Source organism: Lycium barbarum, chromosome 6 (genome assembly GCF_019175385.1).
Source record: "Lycium barbarum isolate Lr01 chromosome 6, ASM1917538v2, whole genome shotgun sequence".
NCBI lineage: Eukaryota > Viridiplantae > Streptophyta > Magnoliopsida > Solanales > Solanaceae > Lycium > Lycium barbarum.
The window spans coordinates 114,104,951-114,118,951 of NC_083342.1; the positions used below are offsets into that span (position 1 = coordinate 114,104,951).

The following is a 14,001-nucleotide window of genomic DNA, read 5'->3' on the forward strand; positions in this document are numbered from 1 at the left end:
ATCCCGAGTGTTTAACATTCGAGGACGAATGTTCCAAAAGGTGGGGAGAATGTTACACCTTGAAAATTCCCCACAAACGTATAGTGGATAGGCCAACAAAGGGCATAGCGTGTACGATGTTTTAATAAGAAGGGAACGACGTTTGACGACCCTAAGAAAGATTTCAAAGGCAATTGCAATAAGAGATAGATTATGCTCCATAATGACTAACTATATGTTCTGAAAATGTGGAAAGTTGCAGATTTGCACTTTGGCCAGTTGATTATAAAATGAAATACGGACCGTAAAGTAGTTTACGGCCCGTAAACTGCCATGTCATATTTCAACTTCCAAAACTTCAACTTTCTGTCAAATGCTTGAATGGTTAAAGACGACTTGAAATACGGACCGTAAACTGAAATACGGCCCGTAAACTGTGTTCGTAAATCACCATGTCTCAGGCTGCCTTTCTGGTTCTGTTATGATTAAATACGTCAACAAAATACGGCCTGTAAACTGGAATACGGACCGTAAACTGAGGTTACGACCACTGTTGCACTTTCGACGACTGTTCATTTCAGATCAGATTTTGGGTTATTAAAAGGGGGATCAAGTTTATTATTTCATTTCCACATTTCACCCCTTCTCTCTAAAACATCTCTCTACATTTATTCCACAAGAATTCAAGGATTATTAGTGATCAACAACATAAACCAAGTGAATCAAGTGTAAGAAAACCCATTAAAGATCATACAAGTCAAGAAATCTCATTGGAGATGAACTAGGGTTTTTGCTCAAGTGGAGTATTATCAACCAAGGCTTGTTCCTATGACATCTAAGTTAAGATTTATGATATTTCTATGTTGTGTAAGGTATTTGAGAGTTGAAATACTTGGATTGTAGAAGGGTATAGAAAAATGGGTCATGAATGTGGAATAGTGCCATTTTGAGAAATAGCTTAACTTGAGTTACGATTCTTGATGTGTTGTGATGTAAATATGTTATAAATGATGTTTAGAACATGAGATGAGCAATGTATGAGAATAGACGTCGTCGTGCGTTATGGCCATGGATATGGATGATTGAAAGTAAGTCTAGAAATATGGATAATGTGGATGAATAATGACTATCGTTATAGTATTGTGAATGTATTATTGACGTTTGAGAGTTGATATACGCTATAGAGGAATGTCGTATAAATAGAGGAGACGTTGCCCGATTTTCTCTAGTTTTTGTCATGTATGCTAGTTATCGACTCTAATGATAGTATGACTTTAATGAAGGTAGAGACGTGAGCTTCGGATGAGAACGTGCAAGTGTAGAATAGTTCAACGGAAAGGTATGTAAGGCTAACCCTTCTTTCAGAAGGCATGGTTCTTTGGCCAAACGTCTAAATCTTCTATAAGACTATGATGTCTTTCAAATTATTTGATCTTCCGAGCTTGTAAGCTCACGATTCTTGATACGCCATGATTGTGCTAAGTTCCTCGTATGACGAGTAAGCCTATAAAGATAGATGTGATGAATGACGATAATAGTGACAATGATATGGAAGACGACTATGGTGGTAATAGCGATGACGATAACGATGACGACGATGATAGTAACTATAATAGTAAAGACGCTTATGAGCTATTATGTATATGTATCTATGTATGACTATTATGGAACCCCGAGCTTATGAGGCCGGGTAGGATATGTAAATAAATATGTATATGATTATGTAATGCGCGCACACCTCTGCAGATGGTACGGATAACCCTGACGCCTTGGTAGGGCTAGGTAGATGTAACCCTGACGCCTTGGTAGGGCCAGGTATGTGTAACCTTGAGCCTTGGTTGGCCAAGTATGTATGAAACACCGATCCTGCATGGTCGGGTATGCTATGTAAATGCTATGAATATGATATGAGTGTGTATATGACATAGACACGAGTATGTATACGAATATGAGTACAAATATGGAACGGATACGATTATGGATATATGTACACAAATACGCATTAGAATGGAAAGTTCCTATGAAAGGCAAGTAAGTGCTTATGACGATGATATTACTATCTCCCATCTCGTGTTTTCTTTCATGTTGCTTATTATGCTTCTACATTGATATTGATCATACTTTACATACTCAGTACATTCTTCGTACTGACGTCCTTTTGTTTGTGGACGCTGCGTCATGCCCGTAGGTGCATAGGGAGACAGGATTGATCCATAGCTACATTCTCAGGGACTACATAGCGGAGCTCCATTTCATTCGGAGCTATAGCTTTTGGGTACTTATTCTTTTATGTACATAATTATGGGCATAGCGGGGTCCTGTCCCGCTTATGTGATATGTTGTACTCTCCTTAGAGGCTCGCAGACATGTGTATGTGGTTAGGTATGTCTGGCCTTGTTGGCCTATATTCATTTTTGTATATCATTTTGCTAGCCTTGTCGGCTCATGTACATTGATGTGACATAGATGCCTATGGTGATATAAAAGATGTTGTTGTCCAATAGGACTAGTATGACGGATGAATAGAAATGTATGTTTAATTATGTGGCTCACCTAGATGTACGTGTAAGTGCAAGCCAAAGGGCACCCGGGTGGGCTAGCACTAGGCGCTCGTCGCGGCCCCCTAGACGGGTCGTGACAGGTTCAGACTCATAGCCTGCCTTCTCAGCGAACGTACTGAGGCACTCCACTTGTTTCGGAGTTGCAGTCCAGTTGGTATGATCCTTTTGTGTACGGATAAGTACGGCGGGGTCCTGTCCCGTCCTTATTATGTTATGTACTCCAGTAGAGGCTCGTAGACAGATATGCGCAGTTAGATATTCTATGACCTTCTCGGTCCTTATTTTTTTGTTTCATCGTTTGATAGCCTTGCCGGCATGTATACTTGGATCAGCTTAATGATGTATGTATACTATCTTTGGGCTTATGTCCCATACAGTTATGATATTTATGAGTTAGCATGATGGCCCACTCAGGTATGGATATGAGATGTATGTATGTATGTGGTGCTCGGTAGGTTAGGGCCGGGTGCCCGTCATGGCCCTTCGGTTGGGTCGTGACATTACATATATTCAAAGTGCGGCCTTGTCGACTTTGTTGGTATTGTCTGTTTGCAGGTAGGCCCTGTCGGCCTAAGTTGAGGGTTACCCCTCCAGAGTTACAGATTCAAAGGGGTTCGTTTAGGCCGAGTGTGGCACCGGGTGCTGGCCATACCTCTCCAGATTTAGGGTGTGACAAACACAACATTCATATGGTACGTGCGTTTTTGGGCTCAATAATGGCATAGCCCAAGGGAAAAATTTGTGAGATTTATTGGACCAAAATGAAAAATACGTGTCATGATCAACTTGGATAATGACAATTTGTCTTGTTGTAGAGCAACCAATGACTTTTATTTTTATATATTCTTAACTAGTGAATTTGTCAGCGCTTCGCGCGGTCTTAAGAATATCATAAAAATTATAAAAAGAAATCTAATTGAGATATAAGAGATGATCTTTTTCATGTATATGCATGCAAAATTTAATTCTATACGTAGATTAAATCACAAAAGAGAGTTATCATAGTAGAGCTTAAAAATGTGAGTCGTCACAATAACAATAGGACCCTATAATATATATGTATATACATCACTCACGAATCAATTACCATATTACCTTGCATTTTTATGCAATATTTTTTAAATTAAATTCAACTAAATAGGCAATCCCCTTGAATTTCTGAGCATTAAACTAAATATGATATCCCCTTGAATTTCTATGCAATGCTCCACTAAACTTCTTCTCGAGGAAAAGATGGCTTTAAGAGTATATATATACACGTCAAAACTTTCTCTTATATTTGTAATACCAGCTTCTCTCCAATTAAAGTAAAAAAAATCTATCGGTTTCAACAACATGACATAAATCAATATTTATTTAATTGTAATCGCAAAAAATTTGAATTATCATCGTAATAAAATAATAAAAAAATAACTCTAGAGAACAAAGTAGGAAAACTGATAATACCTTTTATATACCTATCCTCCATAAAAATCTATGTTTTTAGTTCCGACGAATTATTAATTCCCTTGTACTGTATCTCTCTGATAGTTTTACCTGAATTTATCCACGTTATTTATGTTACTTTACGTTTATAACCACCTGCAAATTAAAGAAAATGAAGATCAATGGGAGGAAATTATTATGAACAATGAAAGTTAATAAGTTCTAAAAACATTTAAATGATTGATGAAAAAAGAAGAAGCTAAACGTTGCATAATCATTATGAGCATTTAACCGGGAGGAATAACCTAACATGGGGGAGGTGAAAAGTTTCCACCTCCCTTTGATTAACATGGAATATGTAAAGGATGGAAAGAGAAAAGTATCAACATAATAAATATCTATGGAATTTTTAGAATAAAGCGAGTTAAAAGATTTTTTTAAAAAAAAAAAACCAAAAAAAGATTAAAAAATAAGTAATGTTTTTTGGCTAAAAAAAGGTGCAGAGTAGTTTTTTTATATCAAGATTCACACTTCACAAAAACACTAATAAATTATGAGAAACAAATTAGTATCACTAGAGTTTTATGGGATAAAAGAATCAACTTCACTGTGAAATAAAAACGTAAAAAAATTCTAAACATTGCTACTGATTTTCTCTGAAACTCAAATGAAATAATTAATTTGTCTAAATTTTAAAAATTAAATAAAAACTAATTACCTACCATCTAATCTACAATTTTATTTTCTTTTTTCCTTGTACCAACATGATTCAATGTACACAATAAGAAATCACATAATCAATCCAATCGACCAATTTATGTGGATATCCATGATACCATCTTTAACCAGATTATTAAGCAAGGTTCATTCTAACTAACCAGAAAATTATGAGTAGCTGATTAATTAAACCAGAATACATCTAGAATAGATTTAGGCTGCCACAGAAGATGTCATAATAAGTCTAAATAATTAGCATGATACTAAGTAATATAAATAGATTTAAAAAATTAATTGATTTACAGTAAATTATATATATATTTGCGGTTTGTGAGTTTTGCTTGGAATGAGAGTATTTGCGGGTTCCGTGCTGAACAATATGATGACTTCAATTCGTGCAAGAAAATTTGTCAATGAAATTATCCAGTTAAGATAATTTAAAATTACCCAATGGAATGTAATGTCATGAGTTTATCACCAGTTGCTTAGTTGCGCAACCTTTCAGATCCTTTTTTCTTCTTCATTATTTCTGTATCACCACTAATGAAGATACATGAAATACATATATAGTTGGGGAGAAGAAAAGGAAAAATGAAAAGGATGAAATTAAAATAAAAAGGAAAGTAAAAAATAAAAGAATGCCACATAACAATACATGGTCGAAAATAAAAAATTAAGAAATATCAAGAAATGGATACATTGTAAATATGGGAGGAGCTAATTAAATTTAAGTAGATTGTATATTTGCAGAATTCATTTGCCAAATATTGACTGTGCTAGTAATGCTAACATCTGTAGCATTGTCGAATAAATAGAGCTTAAGATCTTCATATATTGCTTTTGTTGGTTATATTGTTGGTGTGATAGCTGCCCTTTCACCTTGTGCAATGTTTTCTACGATTGAATGATCCACCAGTGTTCTTAGAGTAAGCTTCTCTCCTTGTAAGAATGGAACTGTATAGAATAGTTTGTGAACATCTTTTTTTGTCTAAGCCTCTAGGATTTTATTGAGTGCAAGTAGGGGTGTTCATGGTTCGGTTTGGGTCGGTTATTGATTAAAACCATAACCAAACCAATTTAGTCGATTTTTAAATGTCTAAAACCATAACCAAATCAAATAAAATAATAACCACCGGTTTGGTTATTGTCGGTTTGGTTCGATTTTTCGGTTTATGACTAGCAGCCAAGAGACTTATCAGTAAAACATTAAAAAGTTGAAAAAGACATGTCTTTTTTTTTTTTTGTTCAAACGATAACTTTTATTTATAGATTAAGGTAGAACATACATCATAGAAACATTTTCACTATTAGTGATAATGTAGTACTCAAGTTACCCAAAGTTGCTAAACTATTACATATAGAGCTAAAAACTAACTTAGTGGTGGCTGCACCATTTTTGTCATCTTAATACACATACCTGGAAATAAAGTAGAGCATAGGAGCTTTTAGTTGTTATTACAAACATACATATAAAATTAAACATAAAGACTACCTAAAATTAAAATGAAATATATGAAATAAAAAAAACTTTGTGTAATGATCCCAAACTTTGGGGCAGTATTTGGATTTTGCCCTCAATTCTCCCATTTTATTAAAAAAAACTTTGTGTAATGATCCTAAACTTCAGATGTTTTTCTATCATTTTCCCCAAGGCTAGGGTCTCAAATACAAGGAGTTGTTATTTTCTGCTTTTTAGGAGGATTACCCACGGAAGAAGTATTAGGGCATTACCATGTGTTTGAGTTGCAACAAATGCTGATGTTACTGAAGTATATTCTATAGGAACCTCCAAATCTACAACCTCTGTCCTTTTCATATGAAAATTATTAGAAGTTTAGCACCCATTCAAACAAGAAAAAAGAAAGGTATAAATTCGAAAAAAAAAAAAAACAACCTAAAATCAAATGGCTGACAAAGAAAGGCTAAAAATTTAAGTTAGAGACATTAGAATCTAATGTGAGCTTCTGTTAGTAGGTTTATACTTAACACTTAAAGAGTTAAAAGACTTAAAGACATGGGCTTGAACATATTCTTAAAAACATGGGCCTTAAACAATCATGTGAAATAAATAGACCAAAAATCAAATTAATGATTAAAAGGTATAAAATATTCATAATTATTTATGAAAAACTAATATTATACATATAAATAATTATAAAATTTATGTATATAATTTATCGGTTTGGTTCGGTTATTTTTTAATAGAATCATAACCAAACCAAATATTATCGGTTTTTAAAATTTAAAACCAAATCAAACCAAACCAAACTAAATGTCGGTTTTTTTATTCGGTTTGGTTTTGGTTTTAACCAAAACCGTGAACAACCCTAAGTGCAAGAATTTAAGTAGTGCAACATTAATACCTCAATATTAATACCTATTAATAACAATTAATTATAGGGAATGGAAAGAGATACCAATTGAGATGAGTTTTCTAATAAACAAAGAATGTTAGAAGACATGAAGTAACATTTTCCAACGTTAGATGACAAAGAAAGTGCTCATAAATTTGCACATTAAGTCATTTGGGGTTATAACATGAAAGGCTTGGGAGTTATGAAAATCACTAATTATATTATATTAATTAAAAATAGAAGTTATGAAGATTAATGTGAGTTATGGAGATGGTTTTTTAAAATAAAATAAATAACAAAAATGAGAGAAAAGGGCAAAAAACAGAGAAAAAAAGATAAATATGATTTTAGGCCATAGAGAGATGCCACATCACCTCGTCTATGCCTAGATTTATATTATATATAGATTTAGGAATCAAACACTTGAAAGCAGCATATATTTATGTGTTACTTATGGTATTGGTCGGTCAATTGGAGAATATTGTGTCACATGAAGCGATTCGAGCACTTTGTTAAAACAATGCTTGATATTGAAGGGAAGAACCAATTGAGTTTAATTAGGATCTATGGCAAGTAAGAGCTTTGTGGTTGATTTAAGCTTTTAAGGTATGTGACCATAAGCTTTCTCCTTTTTTTCTTTTGTGTTTTTGGCGCATAATTTCTCAAAATGTATATGTGAAATTTTGAGAGTTTTGACCCTCTTGCAAATTTTAAGTTGTATGAATGTAGTTAAATTCAAATGATGGAATTGAAGTGGAACTTGTTCATCTTCCTACTCGATCTCCAATTTTTTTCCTCGAATTTTCTTGTCCACGACTTCATTTTTGAGGATATATGCTGCACCCTTGAAGATGCTTTCACCACAAACCTTAGCTTTAGTTAGTCATTTCACTTCATGTTATTTCATTGGGTTGGACATTTGGAATATTGAAGTTCCTCCCACTACTTGATTATATTGGCCGATTTAAAAACACAACTATCTAGCTGGTCTCGCACTTAATTACAATTTCTCTTTGCCATCTTGAAATAAAATAGAAATGTAATTAGAACAAATGTTTCAAAATCTGCTTTATTACTGATTTATTTCTAATAGATATAATTGCATCTCTGTGATGGACATCATAGGCATATAATGACATCACTTGTCCCAGGCAATAATAATATTTCCACTAACTAGTCCTTGTAAGTAGTCCAAGTTTGGCCAAAATAAGAATACAGTGATATTGATGTGAAAACTGACTGTCTTTTGATCTTTTCCTTTATTTAAAAACTTATTTGGAAGGGGACATAAGGAGTGAGAATAGGAGCAAAGCAGTTGGATGTGGTACAATGACACAAGAAGTGGATCATGAGAGATGGAAAATGTTTCACTTTAGGCATAAAATATCCATGAACAAATAGAAACTGAAGAATGGTCCCCTAAAGGCATTTGTTTTTCCAATATTTGTAGGATAGGAAAAATTTATTATGTTTACTCCAAATTAATGAAGGCTTGACATTTATCTTCACATATATTTTTATCACTTAATTATAGTTATTTAATATGTAAAGTACTCACCTCTAATAACCACTTTACCGTGATAAAATAATATAATTTGGAATTAATATCAGGTGTGAGTATGTATCTTTCGGAACATATAGTAAAGGAATTAAATTATTGGAGGACAGGATGAGTGTTTACATTCCTCCCCGTCAACCCCACCGGGTACGCCAAAATAACCAATTTGATAAGAAAAAAGAAACTGATTGGAAACGGTTTGGCCATGTTTTTTTAACAATTAGCAGCCTTGTACATTTTTCACGGTAATACATCGGCACTAATACTATGACTATAGTGACTATGCAGTACTGAATACTGATGGCATCTTGGCAGTGTCAAGACTAAGCTGGAAATATTGTTGCTCCCTCTGTCCCAATTTATGTGATACATTTTATTTTTTAGTTTGTCCCAAAAAAGAATGATACATTTTCTTATTTGGCAACAATTTAACTTTGAACTTTACATTTTACGCTTAACGAGATGATCTATAACCACACAAATATCTTTTGCTTATTTTAGACCACAAGATTCAAAAGTCTTCCTTTATCTCTTAAACTGTGTGTCTAGTCAAACTATATCACATAAATTGGGACGAAAAGAGTATTATACACATAGTAGGGAGGCAAATAAATGTGCTGATCTTTCGGCTAATGAAAGACATAAACATGAAAAAGGCTTGTTAATCTAGGAAGATACTATCACGATCCAAGTTCATGACACGTATTGTCCGCTTTGGCCCAACAGACATCAAAAAATTGTTCTTTGGGCTATCGTATAAACCTCTTCACTTTTATCTCTCATTCTGATGTGAATTTACCTAAGGTATCATGTGCACATCTTCTTCATAAGCTTATCAGCCTAGAAGCCTATTTGTCCTCTTTGACCCGCCTTCGTCGTCCCGCCCTCCGTCATAGGTGTCACAGATAATACAATTAAGGAAATAAATTTTTTACTCCCGACGAATTTAAATCATATAAGTTACGAAAGATATTAAGAATTTTAGTTTTTTTAGTGTACAAAAAAAAAAGTGACTGCAATTAGCACACATACTTGTAGGTCTATGCTGTGTATCACTACACCAAAGAGGCTTTTAGTGACAATATATTTCCTTTTAGCGACAATAGTTATTGCCACAAAAACATTTACCAGGAATTGGTTAATGTCATTAGATCCAAGGTCGGTAAAGCCTTTAGCGGCATTTATTGTTAGGGCTGAAGTTTGGTATTACCGATAATAATTGATTCTAGAATATAATTAAATTAATTGCCGCTAAAAGCATATTTTGTTTAGTGTGTAACTCCACACGATCAATTGTCCTGGCTTTTCATATCATAAAAAGTTGAATGTCTTGACACCAAATATGGCATTCTCAACCAAAGAGACAAAGGAAAAGATGACAAGCCACATATTATAAGCTGATAATCTTACATAATCTCTGTAAGCTAGCTGCTCAACTCATATAGGTACGTAGTATATTACAACAAGACTCTCTTTGGACAGCTATAATTGCTCTTCTCTTCTAGCGAAAGTTCAAAACCTTAGCAGTACAAATAGAAATAAAAATGAAAGGACATATATTAAATTGATATGTAGTTGTAATTATCTCTTTAGCAGGTTTTGTGTAGAAGCCAATGCACAAAGGCATCAAGAGTTCTTTCGTCAGCTCTGTAATGTTTCTGAGTGAATTCAAGAAAAACCGGCCATGTGAAATCAGGGTACCTTCTTGGTGGATTCCCAGTAATCAACTCTACTGGTGGGCTTACTATCTTGTCCTTCTTTGGACATAGGAAAAATGCCAATGACTTCCTTGATCTTCTACAGTTTACAACTGCTCTGTGCAAGCAACTCTTGTATGTCCCATTTGACATTGCCTGAGAGATATAATTTACATTCCAATTAGCTTCTTGAAAATAATTATGACACAATTGACATCACACTGATGTCATATTACCCAGAGTTAGGACCAATCTATAGTCGACGCATGGGATTGGTTTGGGGGGGGGGGGGGGGGGGGGGAGGGGAGAGTCACGTTCCCATGCCTTGTCTCTCATGTTGTTCTTTTGGGACCATAAGTTTTATGTACTTTCATGCTTGTTATGTCAAGGTTTTTGAATTACCTACCACAACCAGTTAACATAGGTAAAAGTTCTTTATGTTGACAGTGTATTCAAGCTAAATCATTTACTTTCTCTATCTCAATTTATGTGATGTACTTTCCGTTTTAGTCTCTGTTAAAATGAATGATTCTATTCTATAGTGAGAAATAGTTTAACTTTAAACTTCTCATTTATCTTTAATGAGATGATTTTCGATCACAAATTTTAAAAATCTTACTTTATTTCTTAAATTTTATCCCCAGTTAAAGTGCTATCACATAAATTGGGAAGGAGCAAGAACTTATTTATTTATTTTCCATGACAGAGATATTTGTTGATAGTTATAAAAGAGTTGGACTTACCATGAATGTATCACCAATGTTGACCACAAAAGCATTAGTATTTGGAGGAACACAGTGCCATTTGTCATCCACAAAGACTTCAAGGCCACCAACATCGTCTTGATGAAGGATGGTTAAGGAAGTAGGATCACAGTGAGGTCCTGTCCCTAGAGTCAAATCAGGCTTTTGGCAAAGAGGGTAGTAGTTCAATCTCATTATTGAATCATTCCCTTCAAAAAATTCTCTGAAATATGCTCTTCCCACTCCAAGGCTCTCCCCTAGAAGCTCCATGACACTAAGGGAAAGCTTGCTCATTTCTTCACAGTATTTTTGGTACACATCCCTACAAGTAACAAACATGTAGTATTAAGCAAAGACTAGTTATACCAAAAATAGATTTCACTAAAAGTTGAAGGAAGTGACATATTTACTATGTCACGTATAACTTTAAACCAACATGAAAATGTGACACAACAATAATTTTGACCATTTGTCCTATTCCCCGACACTCAAAAGTTTGTATTTAGAAAAACTCTTTGTCGCACACCATTAACGCAAGTTTTCATATCGCACCATACACATGACATGCCTAGTTTATAGTGATCTATTAAAAGGTAATTCTTGAGATATTTGTATGTTTTAACAATTGTGCTCATTTATAAAGTAGAACTATAGAATAATATGCATATCATCAAATATATAAGACCATTTTGGCTAACATTAATGCACCAAATTATCTTACCCAAAATGAGTGTACTCTTGGCCCATGACGTTCAAGATGTAGCTTTGGACTATATGTTCTGAATAGGGAAACTCAGCAGAGTATCTAAAAGAAAATGTTTCTTTCCAAGGAAGATTGCAAGAGAACCTACTAGTAAAGCTGCTAGCATAACCACAAGAGTCACCAACTTTTCTCTTAGCTCTTTCCTTTTCAACAAGAGGCTTTTCAAAGAAGAAATCCATATTCTTATGAGCTTCATTGATGAGCTTCGAATCGATGCCATGGTTAACGACGAGGAAGAATCCATGCTTTCGACATGCCTCATTGACAAGGCAAGTGGCGTTGGAGACGGCGAGGGGGTCGCCGGAGAGATAGTCATTTAAGTCTATTGGAGGAACATGTAATGGTGGTGGTGGCTGATGGCATGGCTTTTCATCATCAGGCCATAAGAATTGTTGAGGAATGTTTGAATTGTTTTTAAGGAAATCAAAGACAAGAGATGATTCTTGATCAACTTGTGTTTCCTCATGCATTGTTGCTGTTGCATATGATGAAGAAATCATTGGAAGAGTGTTTGTTAAAATGGAACTTTTAGTATACCGGCTTGTAACTACTATATATAGAGATGAGGGGTTCTGACAGTTGGCTTTGAAGGCTTAGCTAGGGAAGGGGTAGTACAATCTTGTTAGAATTATGTACAAGTATATGGAGCATTTGGTTAGGATTTAAATCATATAGGGTCTAACTTCTATATACTGACAGGATTAAGAAAATTACACTATAATGTCATTTATTATTGGTGAAAATAGTGTAGCTAAGAATGTGGCCTAGTAATCAATAAGGTGGATTTAAAATAAGAGATCTCAGGTTCAATTTTCAACGGAGGCAAAAAATGCTAGGTGATGCCGTGGACAGAGTTGTTGAATAGCCCAATACCTTGGTTAGCCTGGATACCTCGGTTAATAAAAAAGATAGATGAAATTAGTCAACTCAAAAATAAAGCAAACAATTCTCTAGAAAATTTTAAGTTGCACTAACTATATAAAACTTTATTTATATTATTATATATTATAAGATAAATCCACTTTGTTTTGACAAAGTAAAAGTTACTCTACTTTTCTCCAAAAACATACACTTTTAATGTTAAAAAAGGGTAATATATCTTTTTCCTTGAAATGGTATTATCTTGGCACTCTTAACTCAAAGTGTTAGGTAAAATGGATTGGGAAAAAGCCAAGTGAGTTTCATCGGAGAAGTCGGCAAAGTGAAAAGTTGGAATCTTAACGTATGTCACTGTTGCGTCGTTCTCACTAACTTGAATCTTGAGTTGTCCATTCCTTCACTTTTTAAGATTCCCATTGCCTTTTTTTCCCTATATACCACTAGATAGTTTCCTAACGTTGTCGAATAGTACTAAATCTACCCCTTTCATGCTCTTTCCATACCTTTGTTGTTTATGAACGTATTAACATTTGCGTTCCAAAGAACATTAGCTAATCATCTAATTAATACTTTCTAGCTTGTTGTACAAAATTGTTTGTACTTGACAGCAAAAATGGCTACATAGTGAATGTATGACAATTAATATTTTCATGAAAGTGCTAATAGATTGGGATGGCAAATCGGTGGTTTGAGTTGAATTTGGGAATGAAGTTCTCATTATATTACAGATTTATTATTTATAGATTCAAGTCTCTATGACCACTCATTCGAATTGTATTTATACACTCTAAATCTAGAGGATAGATAGGATCCAGCAACATGGCATGTGTTGCGAGGGATTGTATCTGTTATGGTATGAGATGCAATGTGTGGAGGTAGAAGGTGTTGTGAGGGACTGCGTAGGAAGGATTATCTTGGCTTACTCGTTCTAGGATCCAGCAATATGGCTGAAGCTAAGTCACTTTGTTTGCTTTACCGTGGCTAAAATCCATTGAAATGGACAAAAAAAGAACTGCATTATCCGCGTATATTATTTAATCGTTTAAAAAAAAAAAAACAACAACAACAACAACACCTATCAATGTCCTCTTTGTTAGGGTTTTGCCCTGATTTTCTTACCATTTTGAGTTTTACTTTTCTCTTGAAGAAAAGTCAAAATATAATCATAATTGTTTTACTTTTCTTGAAAGGAAAATATAATTCTCTTTCATATTTGGCTATTTCTTTTCTTGGAACAAAAGATTTTTGACCTCTAAATATTGAAGACTCCCTCTCATACAAAAAAACAACACAGAAAAATATCCACAATGTAGTCCTTCGGAGAG

At 34.2% G+C, this 14,001-nt stretch overlaps 1 protein-coding gene across 1 annotated transcript; it reads right to left on the reverse strand.

The window, feature by feature from the left end:
- Positions 1–9,967: 9,967 nt before the first annotated feature.
- On the reverse strand, positions 9,968–12,347 carry LOC132600009 (gibberellin 20 oxidase 1-D-like). Its single transcript, XM_060313148.1, has 3 exons — positions 11,756–12,347; positions 11,035–11,356; positions 9,968–10,447 (listed from the first exon to the last, which is right to left on the reverse strand). The coding sequence occupies exons 1-3, from the start codon at positions 12,295–12,297 to the stop codon at positions 10,184–10,186; spliced, it is 1,128 nt and encodes a 375-aa protein (XP_060169131.1). The 5' UTR covers positions 12,298–12,347; the 3' UTR covers positions 9,968–10,183.
- Positions 12,348–14,001: the final 1,654 nt, after the last annotated feature.

Excerpts from the sequence above, each read along its gene's own strand:
- LOC132600009 (XM_060313148.1), bottom strand. The coding sequence starts at position 12,297 with ATGATTTCTTCATCATATGCAACAGCAACAATGCATGAGGAAACACAA. Across the intron at positions 11,357-11,755 it reads CAAGAGTACACTCATTTTGG|GGATGTGTACCAAAAATACT; the intron begins GTAAGATAATTT and ends TGTTACTTGTAG. Across the intron at positions 10,448-11,034 it reads ACATTGGTGATACATTCATG|GCAATGTCAAATGGGACATA; the intron begins GTAAGTCCAACT and ends TATATCTCTCAG.